At 39.0% G+C, this 23578-nt stretch overlaps 1 protein-coding gene across 3 annotated transcripts in view; it reads right to left on the bottom strand.

The window, feature by feature from the left end:
• LOC110109375 (probable protein phosphatase 2C 42) overlaps nucleotides 1-21591 on the bottom strand; it is a 37791-nt gene extending 16200 nt beyond the window's left edge. For 2 of the 3 annotated variants that reach the window (XM_020840413.2, XM_020840412.2), the window contains exons 1-3: nucleotides 21022-21590; nucleotides 15848-16215; nucleotides 592-828 (exon numbers count right to left, since the gene is read on the bottom strand). In XM_020840413.2, the coding sequence (XP_020696072.2) occupies nucleotides 592-828; nucleotides 15848-16215; nucleotides 21022-21313 (897 nt within the window). In that variant the 5' untranslated portion in view covers nucleotides 21314-21590. Of the gene's footprint in view, nucleotides 1-591; nucleotides 829-15847; nucleotides 16216-21021 lie in introns of all 3 variants that reach the window. The other variant, XM_020840414.2, reaches the window with a different exon arrangement.
• Between the last annotated feature and the right edge of the window lie 1987 nt (nucleotides 21592-23578).

Below are 23578 nucleotides of genomic sequence, written 5' to 3'. Positions count from 1 at the left end.
AGCAAACATCTCACCTTGCTCTTCTTTCAACCATCTCCATAGTTCTTGCATGCTTCCTAATTTGGGAGAAACCTTAAATCGTCATCAAGGAAACCCTAACCTGTTTGATTCTTAATTTTTTGCATAAATCACAAGGCTTCAAATAAACGCTCAAGTTCACAATAAAGCCTTCATTATCCTACCACTATCATAATTCATCAACATCTCAATTCTATATTTGGTATCACTCATATAATTTCAGATCAGAAAGTATCAGAGCAGTCATATTCTAAATCAATATGAGTATTTACACATTCATTTCAATAATTCTCTCGTAAGCACTCATCATAAATTAATAAATCAATAAATTCTCACATTAGAACCCCCTAACCCACTACAACAAAGTAAGGCGCAACCTATTAAAAAAAAGGTTTATGTAAGTGATAAATAATCGGAAAAAAATAATAATTCGCTTAAGACCACCATCTCACTATTTTGTCAATATAAAAAATTTAATAAATTATAATGATTCATGATAAAGAAATAAAGGCTGAATTCATTTACTGAGGAATGATTGAAAGCTATAACCGTGATGTATCAGTAAATCCTTACTGCATGGGGGTGATTGTGAACAATTTCAACAGCCTTCTCATTACTCAGATGTTCCCATAAGCCATCCGATGCAAATATTAAAAAAGAATCACTTGTTTGAATAGAATGGCATAAAATGGCTGGATTTGCAGTCATGATTGGCATCTTCAGTGGTTCAGAAATTCTGAACTTCTCGTTGATTGGTTCCCTGTTATACTGTGCAAATTTCATGTATGCATCACCAATAGACCTAGAAACCTGCATAGTAAACCACAAAAGCATCAACAAGAGGGCTATAACTGCTAAATGAGAAAACATCTTTAGGAAAGAGTAAGAAAATATGAATCATCAGAAGAGAAATAAATGGGTATGGCAGTAGACATCCATTTAAAATAAAGCACTAATCTGGTCAATGAAAACAATCATTTGCCAAAGTAATCATAATCCCAAGGACCGTGCTAAGCTATGTTACAGCCTGCATCATTTCACAAAAACTTCTGTTGCCGTTTTATGAAATGAATTAGCAATAGCATGGCGCTAGTAAGAAAGTTTTGCGAGTAGAAATGCTTCAAGACAAAGGCTAAAGACTAAAGGAAGAAAATCATTTTATTGAGAGGATGGTGATATTATGATTTTGCAACGAATATCAACATTAATTTTAGCTCCATGGAATTATGTTCATGCAAGAAGAAAAGTAAATCCAAGATACAAAAACTTGAAGTAGATTTTCATTTTCTCCTGGATGCATGCTGCCTTAATGATTGCCAGGCAAATTGCTCCTTTTGCATTCCCAGCCAAGCAATTTTAGGGCTTCTCATTTTTACTGCTCTGGCTCGAAGGGATCTCTCCTAGCAAATTGGCTCTAGCTCTCTATTTTGGTGCTCTTTGTGGACTTTGTGAATCTCTAGCTTTGAATAATTGGCACATATCTCCAGATTATTAGCTCAATTTCTTTCCTTCTCCGTGATTCTAGTATTCTATGTACCCTAGTGTCCGTAGCTTCTAGGCAATCCATTCTCTGCTGCCTACAAGGTGTGGTTCAGTGGATGGGTTGTAATTTTAATTAGTGGTTACTCCAAGAATCCTGGGCGAGTCACTCATTTTGCTTTCACGGATATTATTTTCCACTATCAGGCCACTTCTGGGCTTCTCATCTTGTTGCTTTCCATCAAAGGGATCTCTTCTAACAATGGAAATCCTAAATTTTGGTGCTCTTTATAGGTGTTCTGGATATCTAGCTTGAATTACGGGTGCAAATGAGTCGAGCCGAGTTCGAGTCAGGAGGTGTTCGAGTCGAGCTCAACTGTTAAATACCGAGCTCGAGCTCGAACTCAAGTCAAGCTAAAAAATCATGCTCGAGCTCGACTCATTCCACCGTAAACAGGTTTGAGCCACTCGCCAAGCCTCCGGTGTGGTCAGGTTCTCCTTCCAACACGCACAATCCTCGAAAATTAATTCTCGGCTTTAATTCTCCTTACAACTGCACCGAAGGAAGAGAGAGAGAGAGAGAGAGAGACGATTGAGATTTCAGATTTAGGCAGGATTTGAGAACTCGAAATGAGCATTGGATTTTGAAATTTTAACAAGCAAAAATTTAAAATATACATATGAAATTATTATTAATTTTTTTTATATATTTAAATTTAATAATTTCGAACCGGCTCGCAAGTCAAATAAACGAGGTGGAGTTTGAGCTTGAGCTCGAGCTCGTGGCTCGATAAGCTCAGCTTGCGAGCTCATAAACAAGTCGAGCTCGAGCCGGCTCAGCTCACTTACACCCCTAGCTTGAACAACTGACTCATATTTCAAACTTTACTTCCTTCTCCATGGCCCTAGCATTTAATGTACATTTAGCTTCTTCAACTTTAGGGCACTCCCTTCTTTACTAAATACAAGGTTTGACTCTGCATGCATGTTGTAGCGCTAATCAGTTCAAACACAATCCTAGCCAACGGAGAAAGATAATCAAATAAGATAGCATACTTCTAAAGGATACAATGCCACATTCAATGCCAATACCTATAATGAAACCGAAGGAACCATGGTGACGATCAAAGATAGCAAGATCGATACTATCTATACAAAAACAATTATACTATCTATACAAAAACAACTATATAAGAAATAAGAGCTGCAATAAGTGGAAACACACATATAGAAACCTAGCATCAGAGATTAGGCTACATGAGCAAGAAAGACAAAGATCCTCCACTCCAAAAATAAACTCTCAAATATGAAATTGATGCAAGCAAAAATTTGGGGCTTTCCTAGGATAAGAAAATACATAAAATACTCAAAAAGTCACTTTTATAATTTAAAAACGACACTTACAACTTTGGCTGGCAAACGACACATAAACAAACATAAAAATATACCTAAAGTTGCTTTTCCTTTGCTTGAGAAGAAGGATACAAGTGGAATGGTACTTGCGGAGAGGAAGAGGAAGCAAGAAGTCCAAGACGAAGATAGGAGAAGCTCGCAAGCCTTCCCAACTAGTAGAAGAAGAAGAAGAAGAAGAAGAGGAGGAGAAACAAACTCGCAACCTTTTCCAAAAACCCTCAGGTTGTATCCAAAAATACCATTTTTTTATCATTCTTTTATTCACCAAGCATCACATATATATAGGACTTGAGAGGGCAGCCAAATAGCCACCATAATCATTAATTAAGCCCATTAAAATGGGGGATATAGAAGGGCAAAAGACAACACAAACAATAGCTGAAAAGGCACCCAAAATATAGCCAAATTCATCCCAATCTAGCTTACAAGGGGCGGAACCAGCAGAAACCAAGGAGGCCAGGAAAAAAAGGGGCGGAACCCCAACAACCTTTTCATGGGAACAGCAACTGCCCAAGGCCCCAAACCGAGAACAGCAAGCAGCCCAAGGCCCCAAACCGAGAACAGCAAGCAACCCAAGGTCAAGAAGAAATTCAAAATGATTTGACCCCCCCCCCCCACCTTGCCTACATCAATTTTCCTCCGGTTGAAAGAATTCATCTCCCAATGAGGCTTGAGTTTGTTTTGAATCTTGTCCTGAGGCTTCCGAAGGCTGATTGTATGGACTATGAATCATGACTAAAAAAAACTTACATGACACCAAGACTCATACGACAACTTGCTCTGATACCAATTTGACGCAAGCAAAAATTTGGGAAAAGCCCCAAATTTTTGCAAAGAGAAAAACTCTTCCTAGGATAAGAATATACAGAAAATACTCAAAAAGCCACTTTTATAATTTAAAAACGACACTTACAACTTTGACTTACAAACGACACATTAACAAACATAAAAATACACCTAAAGTTGCTTTTCCTTTGCTTGAGAAGAAGGATACAAGTGGAATGGTACTTGCGGAGAGGAGGCAAGAAGTCCAAGATGAAGATAGGAGAAGCTCGCAAGCCTTCCCTAATAGAAGAAGAAGAAGAGGAACAAGCTCGCAAGCTTTTCCAAAAACCCTCAGGTTTTATCCAAAAATACCATTTTTTTATCATTCTTTTATTCACCAAACATCACATAGATATAGGACTTGAGAGGGCAGCCAAACATACACCATAATCATTAATTAAGCTCATTAAAATGGGGGATATAGAAGGCCAAAAGACACCACAAATAGCAGCTGAAAAGACACCCAAAATATCAGCCAAATTCAACCCAATCTAGCTTACAATAAGCGGAACCAGCATAAACCGAGGAGGCCAGGAAAAAGGGGGCGGAACCCCAATAGCCTTTTCATGGGAACAGCAACAGCCAAGGCCCCAAACCGAGAACAGCAAGCAGCCCAAGGCCCAAAACCGAGAACAGCAAGCAGCCCAAGGTCAAGAAGAAATTCAAGATGATTTGACCCCCCCCCCCCTTAACTTTTATAATTTAAAAACGACACTTACAACTTTGACTTACAAACGACACATAAACAAACATAAAAATACACCTAAAGTTGCTTTTCCTTTGTTTGAGAAGAAGGATACAAGTGGAATGGTACTTGCGGAGAGGAGGCAAGAAGTCCAAAACGAAGATAGGAGAAGCTCGCAAGCCTTCCCAAGTAGTAGAAGAAGAAGAAGAGGAACAAGCTAGCAAACTTTTCCAAAAACCCTCAGGTTTTATCCAAAAATACCATTTTTTATCATTCTTTTATTCACCAAACATCACATATATATAGGACTTGAGATGGCAACCAAACAGTCACCATAATCATTAATTAAGCCCATTAAAATGGGGGATATAGAAGGTCAAAAGACACCACAAACAGCAGCTGAAAAGGCACCCAAAATATCATCCACATTCATCCCAATCTAGCTTACAAGGGGAGGAACCAGCAGAAACCGAGGAGACCAGGAAAAAGGGGGCAGAACCCCAACAGCCTTTTCACGGGAATAGCAATAGCCAAGGCCCCAAAATGAGAACATCAAGCAGCCTAAGGCCCCAAACCGAGAATAGCAAGCAGCCCAAGGCCCCAAAACGAGAACAGCAAGCAGCCCAAAGTCAAGAAGAAATTCAAGATGATTTGATCCCCCCCCTGCCTACATCAGAAATTTTTTGAATCTAATTTTTTTTAAGATTGCATTTCAAGAAAGCAAAGAAGGGAGATCCTCTAAGACTAGAGGAGAACTAAAAAAAACAAAAAATTGGTTCACATTATACATGAGGGTCATTTCTTGTAATATCCCTAGGAGACTTCATGTACCTTATCACTTTCACAGACAATTGCACCAAGAAGGTACAAGTTACTTCACTAAAAACAAATGTGTTTATTATATTGTGAAGTGGAGAAGTTAGATTGAAAATAAGTTGGTGCCAAAATCAATGTGTCAAAATAAAAAAAAATTGCAGTATAACATTGTGAAGAGCATGATGGCGTAGAGTTTAGAAACTATCATGTTATAAATGGGATATGAATGAAGAAAATGGCCTTAGCAACTTCTTGAAGAAATGGAGCAGTCGAAATGAGTAACAAAACTCTAAATGGAAAGACCAATGAGTATGAGGCTGCATGTAGGGCTACCAAAAACTTTCTAGGACATGAACTTAAATGTTAGGAAGAAGCTGTATGGGTTAACAATTCACCGAAGTAAAAACTAACAATAAATAAAGCAACAGGATTTTCTTTAACAAAACAACACATGGACATTAAATAAGCTACTGAAAGATAAGAAAGTAATAAAACATAAATGGATCTAAAAATTTTTGGATTAGGGGTGTCAATTTTTAGCACGACCAGAAAACCTGACCAGAACCCGACCCAAAAAAATCCGGATTCGGGATCCGGGTTCAGATTAATGACCTGTTTGAAAAACGGGTCGGGTTAGGGTTGACCCGATGTTAACCTCTGTAATAAAAACAGAACAACAAATTAAGGGGCTTTAAAAAATCATTACCTACGTGTAAAGCTTTGCCAGATATCCCGCTCATGTCCGTAACACTGCAAGCGGCGCCGCTCGTGTCCTCTCCCACGATATCTGCGTAGAACCCGCTCGACCATAGCCACTCTCGTCATTAAATAGAGAGTGAAATGAAGCTTCAGGGGTTGGTCGCTGATTCTCCTCCCACACGACTCCAATCTGTGAGACCTCCGATCTCCCTTCCTCTGCCGAGACCAAAGACCTTCGCCCATTTCTCCTCAGTCCGACCCCACTCCTCCGATCTCCACCAAGCAACTCCTCTTCCACCTGATCGAAGCTCTGCTCGACGTCCTCAATCCGTCAACCTAATCCTGATCTCTCTGCCTGCGCCGACTCTCCCCCCAAATCGAGAGAGAGAGAGAGAGAGAGAGAGAGAGAGAGACTGACCTCTCCGCCTGCGACCGACCCCATCCCGATCTCCACTTAAGCCGACAACTTCATCTGACCTTTTCCTTTCTCCTCTATTTCCCTGTGTCGTGCCCTCTTCTTCCCAAGCCGAGAGAGAGGGAGAGAGAGAGAGAGAGAGAGAGAGAGAGCCCTACGTGCTCACGTAGCGTTGTAGGGAGGGTAATCGGTGCGGCGCTTGCGGCGAGGGGGATAAAAAAATGTTTTTTTAATATAAGTACCTCCGAACGCTCACTTAGTGCAAAGGGGGGAAATTTGTGCTCTTTCTAACTTGTGCTCCAAACCCTTAAACGCTCACGTAGTGGGCAGGGATTTTAACAAAAATTTGCAACCGCGGTGTCATTTTGACACCTACCTGAAGCGCTCACGAAGCGTCGAGGAGAAAGATTGTCTCTTGGTTTTTCCCCTAAATAGGGGAGAAGCCGGGAGGCTGCCGAAAATTCATTTAAAAAATGCTGAGGACTTGAACGAAAATGGACATGGACTTGGACTTGATTGAACTCAAAAGAACTAAAGCATTTGAACTTAAAGATAAAGATTTGGACCGCAGCAGACTTGACATTGAATACTTGAACTCAAAGGAAAACAAAGGACTTCTAGACTTAGACTGAATTCAGATAATTTGAACTTGAACAAAATGCACAGAGAACTCAAGCTTAAGCAAATTATAACAAGCCTAAATTTGAATTCAAATGAATAATGACAAGGGATCTAAGTGCATTGCAAAAGACTTTGAACCTCACTAAACTTGATCAAATCATGAAATGAATGATTTGAACACAAGCAAAGGTGTTGAAGACTCATTTTAGAACTCAAACTAATTGAGATCTCAGTGAATATGACTTGGACCATTTGAACTCAAAATTCAAATGATCAAAAGACTCAAATCAAAGTTGATTTGAACTTGTACTTAAATTCAACAAGGTTATTTGGGACTTGAACTTGTAAGCATTTGACTCAAATGAGCAAGTTTTGGAAATGAACAAGGCTACTTGGATTTGTACTTGAATGTGCCATACTTAGAACTTGAATGAACCTAAGCATAATTTATTAAGCTTGAGATCAAGTTTGACATTGGTCTGAACATGAATGAAACAAATGAGCAATGAAGGACTTCAAAATGTTAAAGAATTTTTTGGAGATGTCATTCAATCCCTATGCAAACAAATAAAGTTTCTTGCACTCTAACATGTAACTCCTTGGACAACAACATTCAAATGATCGTAAGGGAAAATGGAAGTGCATATTCAAATCAACAAATATCAAATTCATCGTATACGATCAACCTAAAGTGAGTGTATAACATGAGTGCATGTTATTCATCTCAATCATGAATGTCATATTCACAAAGAACATATGAAGAACGTGAAGTGAATAGTAAGGCTTCCTTCCAATCAATGGAAACCAGCTCGTAGATGAATATAGTGGTTATCTAAGAGCACGAAAAGCTGAAACATATAAACATGGTAGGCTGCTAATAAATTCAATGATTTGCTGGCACTACGCACGAAGTGGATATGCTCCAGATATGACGAGTCTCCAATGCATATGGATACTTATGTGAGTTGTCATTCATGAGAAATGATAGAAGGAACTTTCTAATGCAGAACAATATACTTATATGTGGCAATCAATAACATGCAGTGAATGTTATAACACTCCTACAATCAACAATAATCCAGTGTTAAGCAAATATACTAGCTCCCTATAAGCAAGAGTAAAGGGTCCTTGTGAGAACTCGACATACACACTAAATGTTGTCCACAAGCAGAATGCAAAAAGGGGAGCTTCTATGAGCTATTGTAGGAGACTCATCACATACAAACAAAGGGGTTCACAGGCAGATGTAGCAGAGCTCTCTTTTATACAAAAGTTTAACCAAAGGTGATGGCAAATAATAAATGGTGAATGCTAAGTTGTCTCATAGTCAACAACCACTTAATATCAGTCAAAAGCACCAATTCCTTACAACCTGAGGATCTGAAATACATGCAGCAGTCCGAACATAAATGATAACAAGCCACTACCAAGATCCTTTGTGAATGATAGCAAGGAAGCCAGTGTGCATGTAAATGCACACAAAACTTGCAAAGTGTACAAACTCCTACAAGTCACTACAAAAAGATCTGCAATACATACAAGTTCCCTACGAATACAAATGCATGCACCATGTGCCATCTGCAGGTAGATACAAAAAGACATCAGTAAATGCAATATCCTGTAGTCAATTACAATATGTGAACAAATACATCTACCTGCATTCATATAGTAGTAGCAGATGTACTGTGAGGACCAAAAACCACAGTAAAATGCACAAGGGATGTAATAAGTGTAAATGCCTATGGTCCTCGTAGAAGGCACATCGTAGGAGACTTACAACACATCAAATGCTATCTACAAACAAAATATCAAATGACTACAACAAGTGCAAGTATCCACGAGCCACTGTAGAAGACTCATAGTACACCCAGTCTATTGTCCACAAGCAAGATGCAAAGTGACTACATCAAGTGTAAATGCATACGAGTTGCTATAAGAAGTTTGTTGCACATACAACAAATTGTCTGTGAGCGAACACAGAAGCACTACAAAAAATGCAATCATCTATAACCAAGCAAGAGATTCGTTAGTACACTACAATCCACATGCAGATAGCAATGAGTAGTGTACGACAATCTGCCTGTACAAAACAGCAAACAACTCAATCCATAAACTACTACTTCACGCCACCGGATCTGCAACCTTCGTACAAGCAAACAAAAGGCGTCAACAAAGTCTCAAAATGCCCCACACGTGCACTATAGTTTGTATACAAGTAGGTACACTAAAAAGGGGTAAATGTATAATATACCCGCATGGGTCCCGACGAGCGTGTTATTGGTACACACGTGATGTCTAGGGATGCTGCGCGGGTCAATAAATTTGAACTTGATCCTCCTAAGCATGTAAATAGGAGTCGAAAAGGTTCAATACATAATTACAAAATGCCCCAAATACTCGCATGAGCCCCGGTGAACGTGTTATTGGTACAAACATGACATCTAGGGATGCTACGCGAGCCGATAAGTGAATTCATGTTCGAACTTGATCCTCCTATGCGGATCAATAGGAGCCGACAGGGTTCGAACCTTCAAACAAATACACGGTTGTGGCAACCGCTGTATTTATTTTAATACATTCATATTAGGCCTTCAAGGCCTATGATTAAGAGAATTCACTAATAAAGGCATGAAATCTATGAAAGCCCGATCCCCTATCGACAAGGTGATAGGGTCAACAAGGTTTGGTCAATGAATGACCCCACACCCCGATGATGGCCGTGTTGAATACTAATCTCAACCGGAGTGGACCATTCCAAATATTTCAAATGCCTTTCAAACTCTATACAAATACCCATAAAATTCAAAATTCCAGAAATCCCAAAATCCCAAATATTTAAAATTGAAATTATGCATCCATACTTAAAGCAAATTTCATCCACCTTCCACAACAGTTTGCCGAGGTGAAAAAATTAAAATTTATTTAAGCTCACATAGAGCCAAATGCCTAGTCGAAAATATCACTAGGATCCATTCTCAAACAATCTCCTGCCATTAAGGACGTAGTACGTATCCTCTAACTGGCAGTTTTGCCGCCAAATGACACCGTAGGATAAACGGTTATGACTCGGGGCCCACTGAACTGAGTGGTTTGTCGTCAAATGGCACCACAAAATACCAGTTATGACCAGAGCCAATACGCTCCTTAGTGGCATCAAATCCTTGAGATATGAATCAATAGGATATGATCGATAGGGCACAAAGCCCTCTGTTAGCTAAAGTGGATTCAAATTTGTCCCATTAAATAAATATTCACCCCAGGTTTACAAGGTCCCCTTGGACGAAACAACCCATGGCTGCCGACAAGGATCCTTCTGTCAGGTTGGGTCGACTACCTCCTCTGACTAAGTAGACCAGGGACCACGATGGCCCGGGACGACGGAACCATGGGATCTTGATCGAGTCCATCATCCATTCCCCCACCATCCGCTTTAAGTGCAGAATGGTGAAATTTCCAATTTTAAATATCAAATCTCAAAATCTTCCAATCCTCTAAATTCTCCAACTATATCTCAAACCCATGCTACTACTATATGACAGATAACATGTATTCTCTAAGTATCTGATTGACGACTAGCCTTAATCGAAAGTTCTCTCTCGTTGTCGAGAGGGGTAATTAATTATAGGGGCTTGCGCCTATAGGAAACCAGAACTAAGATCATAAAGTCCTCATAAAAATGAGGGCGAAATCTCTGGGTAATGTCTTATCTACAAATGAATGAAGAAAATGGCCTTAGCAACTTCTTGAAGAAATGGAGCAGTCGAAATGATTAACAAACCTCTAAATGGAAAGACCAATGAGTATGAGGCTGCATGTAGGGCTACCAAAAACTTTCTAGGACATGAACTTAAATGTTAGGAAGATGCTCTATGGGTTAACAATTCACACAAGTAAAAACTAACAATAAATAAAGAGACGAATTTTCTTTAACAAAACAACACATGGACATTAAATAAGCTACTGAAAGATAAGAAAGTAATAAAACATAAATGGATCTAAAAATTATTGGATTAGGGGTGTCAATTTTTGGCACGACCCGAAAACCCGACCAGAACCCAACCCAAAAAATCCGGGTTCGGGTCAACCCGTTTGTGAAACAGGATTGGCCTGGGTTCAGATTAATGACCCGTTTGAACGGGTCGGGTTAGGGTTGACCCGATAACCTGCGGATCAACCCGTTTAACCCGGATCCTGCGCGACCTAACAAGATTTTGCGCTGGCCTCGCCTAGCTGTTTTTTCGATTTCCGGCCCTACCTCGTGCTCAACGGTCTAGCCTCGCCTGGCCGCCGCAAGATCGCGCACGCCGCAGGCGTCAGGCCTCGCGACTCGGGTTCGCAAGATTGTGCACGCCGCAGGCGGCAGGCCTCGCGACTTGGGTTCGCAAGATCGTGGCCCTCGCCTCGAGTCTTGCCCCCGCCCCGGACGCCGCTTGCCTCGTGAGTCGCGGCCCTCATCCGCACTCCGCAATCGGTCAGTTGGTCTCGCCCAGTCGTCTCTGTCCTGGCTTCAGATTGGCATTTTCCAAATGGGTCGCGGTTCGAGTCAACCTGGCAACCCGCATGGGTCGGGTCGGGTTCGGGTTGACCTGTTTAGACCCAGGTCAAGTCGGGTTCGACCCAAACCCGACCCGTCGACCCGTTTTGACACCCATATCTTGGATGAGAAAAAAAGCACAAAATCTACAAGATAAGAATATAGTGAAAGGCTTCTAACATAAGGAAAATGCTGATTCCGCTAAAAGTTTCTCCAATGACTAAACTAGTAACTATACAACTACAGTTGAGCTTCATAGCTACAGAATACTTGTGTTGTCAACAAATGGGTATTAGTAAATCTTTCCTCCATGGCTATCTAGATGAAGAAATCTATATAGTTAAACCTGAAGAATTTGTTGTAAAAAAAGAAATTTCTAGTTTGCAAGCTCGATAAAAGCATCTATGACTTGAAGAAAGCCACTATCCAATGATATCAAAAATTTGAAGGCTAAATACATAAGATTAACTTCATAGATACAAAGTTAATCATTACTATTATATATAAAGCACAAAAAAGATTGTAACATCTTGCTTTTATATATTAACAACATGTCAATTGCAAGGGTTGACATCAAGAAGATCAATAAAATGAAAAGATTAGTTGTCAACAAAAATTGATATGAAGAACATAGGTAAGTCAAAAATATTCTCATTATGAGTATAAATCAAGACAAAACTACAAGTAACTTGAACTTATACAAATCTCAATACATTGAAAAAGTGTTGGACAAATTTAATAAGAATCAAGCAAGGATGATGAGCATTCCATTGCAAGTCATTTCAGGTTCTCCAATCACTAGAAACATTACATGACTACAGTATCCTATGCCTCAACAATTGGCTCTTTGATGTATAAAATATTTTGCACAAAACCAAATATTTTACATGTAGTAAGAGCTAACAATCCACGCATAACACTTAAAAAGGAATATGAAGTTGTAAAGTGAATCTTAAGCTACCTGAACAGTGTAATCAAAGACGCACTAAAGTTTAAAAAAGATATATAAAGCTACAAGAATACCTTAATGCGGATATACAAGAATATCTAAATACATGGAGAATAAATGCGGATATACAAGAATATCTAAATACATGGAGAAGTATTATTGGGAAAATTTATACCTTGGGTGGCACTACCAGCAAATTGGTGTTAAAGACTCGGTTATAGAAGATTTGTTGCATTCTCGACAATGGAAGTAGCATATGTAACCGTCATTGAGCCAACAAAGAGATAGTTAAGCTTGAAAGTTTTCTAGAAGAAATAGAGAAAACATAGATGGGATATATAATCTTCTATGATAATCAAACCTCAATTCACCTAACAAAAAACATCCTCTTCCACTCTAGGATAAAATTCATACAATTAAAGTAACACTAACGTAGACAACTCAAAAAAGCCAATTTATCACTGAGCAAGATTAAGGGATTAGTAAACCCTGCAAACATGCTAACTAAAGTTGTACCTATCAAAAAGTTGAGGTTTTCCAAATCCTCATTTAACACCTGTGAATGACGATTTAGAAGTGTCGCACTCATCACTCATCACCAAAGCAGACACCAAAAAACTCTCTACAGATATATTGTTAAATTTATGGAGAAAACTTTTCATCATTTTTTGCCTCCCTCCAAATATATAGAGTAATATCTCGTAATTATAAATATATGATTGAGGATTTTTTGCACTAACAAATTCTAAGTTAACCAAAGGATTTCAGAGATTATGCATATGCACTTATTTTGCTTCAAAATCCTCATCTATTAATAATCACCTATAGAGGAAAGGAAGGGCATCTCCCAATAATGGAGAAAATCAAGAACAGCAGAAAGAATTCACGTCACTATAGAGTAAATGTTCAAGAGTTAATACTATAAAGTTGTTCAAGCAACTCCTACTGACAATAAAAAAAAATCAAAAGAGGGAATCGAGCGCTTCAATTTACAAGTAGAGGTGAGCAGACCTTCCATTTGCCTCCGACTATAAAGTAACAAGGGAAATGTTGATGTGTTCAATTTCTATCAAATCAATTATTACGGACACAATTGGATGCACCTATCAACACTTACAAAAATCTTATAAAAATCATTTTTTGCATTAATACTTCCGTTGTTCTCTTAGCAAAAAAATTTACTACATAATAGATCTAACAAAAACTAATTTGATTCACTAATATCAACACGATTTTTCTAAGTTAATGTTTCATTGCCTTTGTTCATAACTTCAATATATCGCATCACGGCTTCTAAATTTTATTCTCATCATATTACTACAACTATAAAAATATCTTTTCTTCCTAAAGATTAATACAAAAACATTTCTTCTCTTATAGTTTGACATCATAACCGATCACATAAAACCCCTACCAACACAACAAGGACCTATTACCGGCACCAAACCTTGATTCCTCAAGTATGTAGGTACTCGATGCAATCAACTGCAGTCTTACGCCAACTCTTAAGAGATTTTCTTTACCATTGACAATAATGACAAGTGCTAGGAACTTTAGTAATTATGACGGCTTGAAGAGTGTTGATGGGGACATCGGTTGGAAAGTCTACCGTCGACGTGGCCGTAAATCAACGGCCACAATTTTATTATTGTCTACTTATTGATGTAATCTTTTTTATTTCAGTATTTTCCGCTTTTACCCTTGCTTGAGGGATTGAGTCATGTAGCCCATTGAGGGTATTTGAGTCCTTTTGCTTTAGGTCATTGTATGAGGCTATTTATAGCCTTCATCTTGTTATTTTCAAGGTTAATGAATAATATTAAGAAATTTTCCTGCATTTGTCTTCTTGAAGCTTAAGTGAGAGCTTGAGAGAGAGATTGAGAGCTTGGTGGAGCCTAGGAGAGGCCACCCGTCGTACCCAACAGTCACCAACGGTGGCTCTTGGTTATCCTCCTTCCTTCTTTCCCCTCTACCCAACGCCTACCGCCGGTCATCCCCCCCACCACCAACCACCACCCAATAACCCCTCCTACCAAAGCTCACCCTCATCCCAATCACAAAACCCGACCCTCACCATCATCCCGCCGGCACTTCCTCTAGCCGCCGGCCTCCCCTTCATCCACTCCCCCACCTCTCCGTTAATCACCGGCTCCTTTGCCGCCACCTCACGTATTTTCAAATTTGAAATTCAAAAATTTGATGAGTTGAAAGTTTCCAAATTTGACCGATGCCAAATTAGGAAAGTTTCAATGAGGTTTCAATTTTCAAATTTGAATTGGAACGGATTTGAAATTTTTCATCATTAATTAGTCGGAGCGGATTAGGAAACACATAACACTCTTCCCCAACCCCCTTCCTCTCACCATGCTACCGGCCCCCTTAGTAGGCCCCTTTCCTTTAATGCTCCATTAAGGGACTTGATTGCGTGCTATTTGAAATTCAAAGTCAAATTATTTTCCCTCCATTCTTACTCAAATCTGAGAATAATTTCATATTTGGGAATTAGAACATTTTCACTTCCACTCAACCTAGTTTCTTCCTAACCCTAGCATTTCCCCCCTTACAAGCCGCCGGCCCCCCCTCCCCACCGTCAACCCTCTCCCTCTTCTATCTCGTGTTCTCTCCTCACATGATTATGATGTTTGACCGATCCAGAGTTTGATTCCGGCTTCGCATACGACGGCCAAGGCATCAAGGATCTTCTCAAATTGTCGTTCATCAACGTAAGTCCATGCATCGACGGATCCATGGAAAATCTGTGGATCACGTGATGTTCGATTTGATCAAGCCTTTGAAGGATCAACTATTGGAAGGTACGAGGTGAATCAAGACGTTCCTCCGAGGAGGTGATCTTCTTCCTTGACTCATTTACTTTCAAATTCTACTTGCCTCATAGAGAGATTGTTCTAGCAAGAGATTGTGTCTACTAATCGCCATCCACTAGTAATCGTAGGATTGTTACTTCTTTGCCTTTGGATCTCATTGTTAGGCCAAGGTTATGTTGGAAACTACTCCGCATGCAATGCTTTAATTTCTCTAAATGTTTTGATTTCGTTTAGTCTCTTGCTTAGCTTAGCCTAAACGGAAGTGACCACTTATTAGTTTCATTTTGTTGTTTTAGTGGCTAATAACGAAAATCCAAAATTGTTCTTTAACTATTTTGTGCAAGGTTCCTATTTCGCATATAGTCCTGCATCAAGTGCATTAGGTGGAACATGGAAGAAGGGTTCAGTGATATATTATACATGTCTCTAAATTAAAAGGGAAAAAGGCATAATCTTGATTAATGTAAAGAATACTAAGTAATGAATTCCATAAATGCTATCAACGTTACAAGGAAAAAATCTTGAACATCAACATATACACTAAAGATAGTACGCTTCAGGCACTGACCTGAATGATGCCTTTGACCCTCCAAACACCATGTCTAAAAACAACAATCTGTGGGTCGTCTGGATGCTGTGCCTTCAGTTCCTGCCTCACAGCTTCAACGTTAGCATTGTGTTCAGTAGACAGCTGAATGGCAGCAATACCGCTAGTGCTACCAATCTTCCTCCCAAGTACAGCACGGGAATCACCTATATTTGCAACAAAGAGAGTCCCCTGACTGATAAATCCAACGAGACAGCAGGAGCCAGTAGTTGCTAAGTGAGGCCGAGAGTTCCACAGTTGTGAAACAAGTGCTATAAATCCTTCTTCTGTAGCTAAAAAAGCCCTCCGGATTTCATCACTCGTCACACTCCCAGATACAGACGAAATCTCTGCATAAATAGAAAGTAGAAACATAATAGAAGATGGCAACTAGTACAAGCATATGCAAATAAATTAAATATTCTCCATGAATTGGTTTTCTATATATGCTAATGAAGGGCAAGAAAAATAGCCAAAATTATAACTGCCAGAACCAAGCACTATGGGTTAGGTCAATCAATGAGCAATTGATACACGAAGGATGTTGAGCAGCTTAACTGCAGAAAACCACTGCAAACACCCCACGCCCAAAATCCAACCAACCAAAATAAAAATAAAATCTCTGACTTCCTAAATGTTCATTTACCTATGAACACAATTTTGCACTGGGAAACAAACAAAAAGCAAATCAAAGAGTCGATATAAGGCAGATGACAAGTAACCCCAATCATAAACAACAATTTAATTCCTTCATTCAAGAAGACAAGTTCAACAATAAACTAACAGACCGCATCATCCACTATATGCTTTCTCAAGACAAGCTATACTTCAACAACCACACTGACAAATTTGGTCATAACAAACTCTCCAAACCATGTATGGAAAATTCTAAACCCAAACTACCATTTTGTGCTTCCAACAACCCTTTCTCACATCCATTGTCGAGCTCACACACTCTGACAACCTTTCCACCATCCTAGAACATTCAAGCTTCACCATCATCCTTGTGGTGATGTGCCCTAGTGGCTGCTTCTCGGACACATGCTTCCACACTTGCCTACAATCTTTCTCACATATTTGGTCACAAGTGCGTCTCCTTTAGATCACCCATGTGACCTTGTCTGTTGAATCTTGAATGCTGTCAAGTCTTTTGGAATTCAATACTTAAAGCGACAACGTCCTCTCCTATTTTGGGCCAACGGTCTCTATTCCTTCGGCGACTCACCCCATACAACAAGTGAATTTTTGTTATTACTGTGCCCACTACCGAGTTAGAGATCTCCCTTTTAAGTCTGGATCATGGCAAGGTTTACTTACAGTCCTTTTTTCTCTAAACTAGAGCTTTCTCCTGCCACTTCTAATACTTTATCGTCATCTTATTTGGGCTTTCTGCAACACCTATTTCCATGGCTTTGATGGATATACCCAATAATTTGCTATTGCATGCCCGTCAAACATCTCTAGATGATTTAAGGTAGCTGTTGATTCCTCGTGTCGGATTGCTTTTGGCATTGGTAGTCAAACTTCAAAGCCTATTGTTCCCTCTTCTTTTGCAAATGTTGTTATGGCCAAAGGCCCCTCTCAATCCTTACCACCGCTTGCCTTCATATTATTCTTTCATCGCCACCCAAATTCTGTGTGACACAAGCATACCGCTGCTCCTCACAATAACCTTATTTTCAGAGGCAAAGATTTCTAATATGCTTGCTCCAGTCTCCTACTCTTTTATTGAAAATTTTTCATTTTGGTGCCCAAGCTTTGAAATGATTCGATCTTTCATGTTTGAGCTTCATTTGTCAAGTGATTACTCTGTTAGATTTCTTGACAAGTGTCATGTGCTTATCAAATTATCATTGGAAGAAAATTATTATAGAATGTTCTCTAGGAGTGCCTATTATGCAAATGCCTTTAAAATGCATATTTTAAAGTGGTCTCTATTGCAAGTGATTACTACATCAATAAATCCACAATACATTATTTAGATTCAATTTTTGGCAAACCACTACAGGTGAATGTGTTTACTGCTAGACTCTTTCTACTATCTATCGCATGTGTTCTCGTTGAGATGGATATTTCTACCTCGTTAGCTTAGAAAGTACAGATCATCACTTCATCCCAAGGTTTTTGGCAAAAATTGGGATTTAAAAGTTATAACTCACATTGTAAATCTAACAAGTTTGTTTTTCTTTAACATGATTTTATCGATTGCTTCAAGGTTCAACTAGGCTTAAGGAAATCATCCTCCAAGATTCCACCTGTTGAAGTTGGCTCTTTTGAAGATAATATGGACACATTAAACTATTGTGTTATTAATAATCATGCTTAAATGAGGTCTTTCAATAAAATAGGTCCTGCCTACTCTACCTTATTTCCCTAGGGATGTTCATCTTTTTAGTTAATGCCTTCACTTAATGTTATTGGTAATACTCCCTATTTGAGTCATCATCTGATTAACCAAGAGCTATTCCTGGATCAAACAATTGTCAACCTATTGGAGAACCTGCTGCTATTCCCATTAACTATTCACTTTGCAAATCTACAATTGTTTTCACCAATGCTTTATTAATGCCTTCACTTAAGGTTATGATGATTAAAGCTCGGTCCAATCTCATGTTTATTTAAAAAAATTGTTGATTTAGTGGCTAGAATATTATGTTGATATTTTTTAGCGAGGTACTAACTACATGAAAGTCTATCACTATTCTCCGGATTTTACTAGATTTCAAGCCCGACATAATAACTCATGTGACGATTTAGGCATTTTGGACTTGGTTGATATTTGAATGTTGGCATAATCCACATGTTTGGGATAATTAATGCTCTCTACTCTTTATATTGAATTTATTTGCTATTCGAATGTCGGCACTAATTGTAATGCTTTGTGATAAGAACCTTGAATTAACTCCCAAAAATTGTTCAAAAACAGCCCATTGCAATTTGAGATTATTATATTTCACCTCATGGCGTTTGTACACAGAGATAAATATTGCCAGAACCCTTATTGTTCTTAATTGAGTTAAGGTTTAAAAGAGTACATATTTAGTAAGTCCATAAACAATGACCATAGTGGATGTTGATAACTTCATAAGGAAATCTAATGCAATATCTCCTTAATTTGCAGTTGGAACAAAAGGCGACTTGAGCAATATTGCAGTTTATAAAGTTCACTTAGCAAATTGAGCAACTTTGGATAAACTATTAGACATCCTAATATAAGTGTTCCGCCATTCGATGAAGCTTTTTTTCTCTTTTTTGCTCCCTCTTGTCCTCGAACCACTCTAGCGTGGTATTCCTAGGACACCACTATTTTCAATGTCAGATCAGTGACTAACATCACCTTTCCATTCTTTTTAACTAAACCATCTCGACAGCGCATTGTGGATATTCAACTTGATGGTTTTGGATGTTTGTCAACACATACCATCCCAGAGTTTGTTACAAGCTCGTTCTTTGTTTGATCCATCAAGTGGGAATAATGGTACTGATGAGTATAAGCAATCTTGTGTTTGGTTAGGGCTCTTCGATGCGTCCATGTATTATTAATAAGGCATTAGTAGCCTTATTTATTTTACCTAAGTTATATTCAATGGTGAAATCATAGCCAAGTAATTTTACCAAAAAGTGTCTTTGTTTGGATGTCTATACTACTTATACCATTAATTCTCAAATGCTACTTCAATGACTTGATCTTAGAGGTGTAAGTGATTCAAGTTGAATCGTGAGCCAGCTCAGGCTCAAGCTCAGCTCGATAAATGACTTGTGAGTTGAGCTCGAATAGCTAATGAGCAAAGTTTGAGCTAGCCCAGACACGAGCTAATGAGCAAAGTTTGAGCTAACCCAGACACGACTCGCTAACTCGTGAGCCAATTCGTTCAAAATTACTAATATAAAATATACTTAAAATATATCATGATTCAAGATTTTAAATACAAAGTTGTTAAAAATATTTAAATATTATATGACAATTTCTTATATTAAGTAATTATTTATTATTTTTCTTATAATTTATCATTATTTTATCATTTTATTATAATAATTACTTAAATAATAATCATTTTCTATCTTTCATAATAAACGAGCAGGCCAATGAGGCGGTTCGAACTCGTAGAATAAAGCTCAAGCTCGAACTCAACTAATTAATCAAGCTCAAGCTCAATCCAAGAGTGACTCCTCAACTCGTTTACACCCCTACTTGATCTAATATTTTGGGTCAATGAATTTGAATCTCCTTATGAATCTCTATTTATAAGATGATTTCAAAACTAGTCTTACAAAATAGTTGATCCACTCCAATTATCTAATTGAGAAGTTGTTAAATTACAATTGATACTCTGAGGATAACCATTATCACATTAGATTTGCTAATTAGTACTTCAATTCCTTTTATTTCAATGGCAAACAGTGGTTTTGCGGAGCAAATGTTGTTAAACTTTTTGTTTTTGCCATCTAGTGAATCATTGATACCTTTCTTATGTTAGCCCATCTATGTGGAAGGATTTTAGAGTTAAATACATAGAATTTTTCTATCAAGTGGAGCCAAGTTTCGGGGTTGCCACTAGTGTATCATGAAGCCACAAGACAGAAGGCTTTGAATGGGTTATCTACCCTAAGCTTGCTCATCGCAATTTTCCAGGTACTGAGAAAGAATATGAACAGTGACGACTGACGATGGCTTGGATTTCACATAAACCCTTTTTCTACGTGGATAACACTACATAGATCATCCTTACTCCACTACTTTCAATACATCCACTATAAAAGCTACACGAGCATCAATCCTAATAAACTAGAAGGGTAACAATCTTAATTATTCTTCCTCACCCAAGCAGCCTCCCACCATTAGCCTTTTGAAACCTGTAAAATCTTTGAACCACGATGGCAGACACTGAATTTGGCGAAATGCTTATCAATAACAGGGATTGAAACAAGGTTTATCAAGCAAGTAGGGATTTAAACGTCTTTAAATACTGCTTTGCAGAATTTATGTTAAATCTTGCTAAAATCCTACCTAAAATAGACTACCAAACAGCCCTTAAACATTCAAATCGCATCAAATCCAGCCAAAGTCCGCATAACAGCAACCCTAAATCACAGTCCCTACAAGAGAATCGGAGCAGCACAAAAGTCATCAGCAAACAACAATGACGACGGATCACCTCGGAAGTTCCTGAAGAGATGGTCACAAACGTAGCGCGCCGCATCTGGCCCGCCGTGTCCATCGTATACACCGACGAAAGTGCCAAATGGCCCTGACTCGATCTGACTCTGATCTTCCAGCACCTGATTTGCCTGCACCACTGCCATTGAGAAATCCCCACCGGCACACTGCCCAATGTCCCGGAACCACAGCAGCCCCTCCTGACCATCATCATCAATATCTCCACCAGTACTGCTACGGCCGGGTGGGCACCAGCACGTCGACAGCAACCTCATAAGCGATCCAAGCATCCCACATCTCTCGGCCCAAAACCCTAGCCCTAACCCAAACCCTTACACCCAAACTCAAAGAAAAGGGCCCAGATAAAATAGACGTGGCAGAGAAAATATCTCTCTCTTTCGACGAGAGAGAGAGAGATATCGAGAGAGGAAGAGGTGGCCGCCGTGGCCTTTTATAGCATCGAAGCAAAGGTTCTTCAGGTATATTATTGATGGGCACCTGCGCTACAAGCGAGCGAGAGAGAGAGAGAGAGATGGCGGGCAGGATTAAATTAGGTGCACGGTAACACGATATCAGCGCATGTTAGCGTGTCCGGTGGCTGAGGAACCTATCACTATAGCATTTCCTGTCAGAGCCATCCATATTATCCATCACCCAAAGGATAACAGCACGCGCTTCCTCAAATCAGTTGAAAATTTTTGTATTAAGATATTTAAAAAAATTAAAATATTAAACAATAAAACTAAAATGATTAATACACTAATCTCAATATAAAATAGTATGATTTTTTTTTTAAATTTAGCTCTAAACTATCCAAATTCTAATTTTAACAAGATGATTGGCTCGAAGAAATGAATCCAATAACATCAAAATTGGTCACATCGAGTTTAAATCAATCAAGATCAAGCACATAAAACATAGTTAAAAACTCATAGATATAAGCAATTGACCTTATTTTTGAATGAGATGAAATATCTCTCTTAGGATACTCTTAGTACTTAAGTTCTTTGTCTTAAGGTAGAATTACCCCTACTTCCTTTGATATGAAATACTTGAGTTCTCAAGTAATCATGTTGGGTCTACTTTAGTTCGCAAGCAAACCTAACAATAATCGATAAAAACAGCGAGAAAAATGTAGAAATCGTCGTGGAAGAACAATCAAGGATAACAATGTCTTATAGAAAACAAAGGGAAACAAACACAAAGCAAGATACAAGAGATCCTCAATTCGAGAGGAGGATCGTCTCTCCCAAATCTCTAGACAAGAGAGTCAAGAGCCCAAATGCCAAGAAACCCTAATTTTCAATCAAACAAAACATAATCCTTCCTAAACCTCCTTTCCCTCTTAATACAAAAACTTTCCTAAACTATTCTCCCTCCTAACACTTAGTCGCCCACTCCTCTTTGAAATTCAAAGCTATTTGGCAAGTTGGGGCCCACCATGTGGCCGACCAAACCCAAGGGAGGCAGACAAGTTCCGCCTCCTATAAACCTGAACCGGCTCTTGGGCCGGCTGGACTAGTTTAGGGTGAACTGGCGACACATCAATACCGCCCTCTCAAAGAATCACCTATCATCAAGGTGAAAATAAGGAAACCATTGTTTCACCCTCTCGTATGGCTCCCACGTGGCCTCGTAATCATGGAGGTTCTTCCACTTGATCAACACTTCCTTAGTTTCATCTTCTTTTTAGTGAACCCCCATCAGCTCTAAAGGTTTCAAAATCACCTCTAAATTCTCAGTTCGTGGTAGCTCGGGGTTGGCTGTGTAGTTACCAATGACCTTCCTCAACTGCGAGACATGAAAAATTGGATGTAAAATCATCGTTGGTGGTAATTTCAGTCGATATGATACTATCTCAATCTTCTATAGTACTTCATAAATATCAAAGTACCTTAGAGCTAGCTTTTCATTCCTCATATTGGCGATTGTCTTATGTCTATATGATCGGAGCTTCAAGAACACCCTCTCCCCCACTTCAAACTGAATGTCCTTCCTATGTCCTTCTGCTTGTTTCTTCATAATTTCTTGAACTCTCAGTAGATGCCTTTTCAACTCCTCTACCACTCAATCCCTCTCCTCCAAGTACTTTTATATTGAAAAAATGAGAGTGCTGCTACTCCCAAAATGCACCAAGTATGGGGATCTGGTCCGTACAACACCTTGAATAGGGTCATCTGTGAAGCAGAATGAAAAGATGTGTTGCACCAGTACTCAACCTATGATAGTCACTTAGCCCATAGCTTGGGTGTCTCTAACACAAAGCATCTCAAGTGCATCTCCAAGCTCTTATTGACTACTTCCATTTGGCAATCTGTCTATGGGTGGTAAGATGAACTCCTCTTGAGAACTGTCCCCTGTAATCTGAATAACTCCCTCCAGAAGTGATTGAGGAACACTTTATCTCTATCTGATACGATCGCCTCTGGTACTCCGTATAATATAATCATCTCTTTGATGAAGGCTGACGCTACTTTCACTACGGTGTAAGGGTGTCAGAGAGGAATGAAATGTGCACACTTGCTCAGTCTGTCCACCACCACTAAAATCACTGT

Source organism: Dendrobium catenatum, unplaced genomic scaffold (assembly GCF_001605985.2).
Source record: "Dendrobium catenatum unplaced genomic scaffold, ASM160598v2 fragScaff_scaffold_428, whole genome shotgun sequence".
NCBI lineage: Eukaryota > Viridiplantae > Streptophyta > Magnoliopsida > Asparagales > Orchidaceae > Dendrobium > Dendrobium catenatum.
The sequence above is the reverse complement of the archived record's forward strand: the minus strand, read 5'-3'. Positions and strand labels throughout refer to the sequence as shown.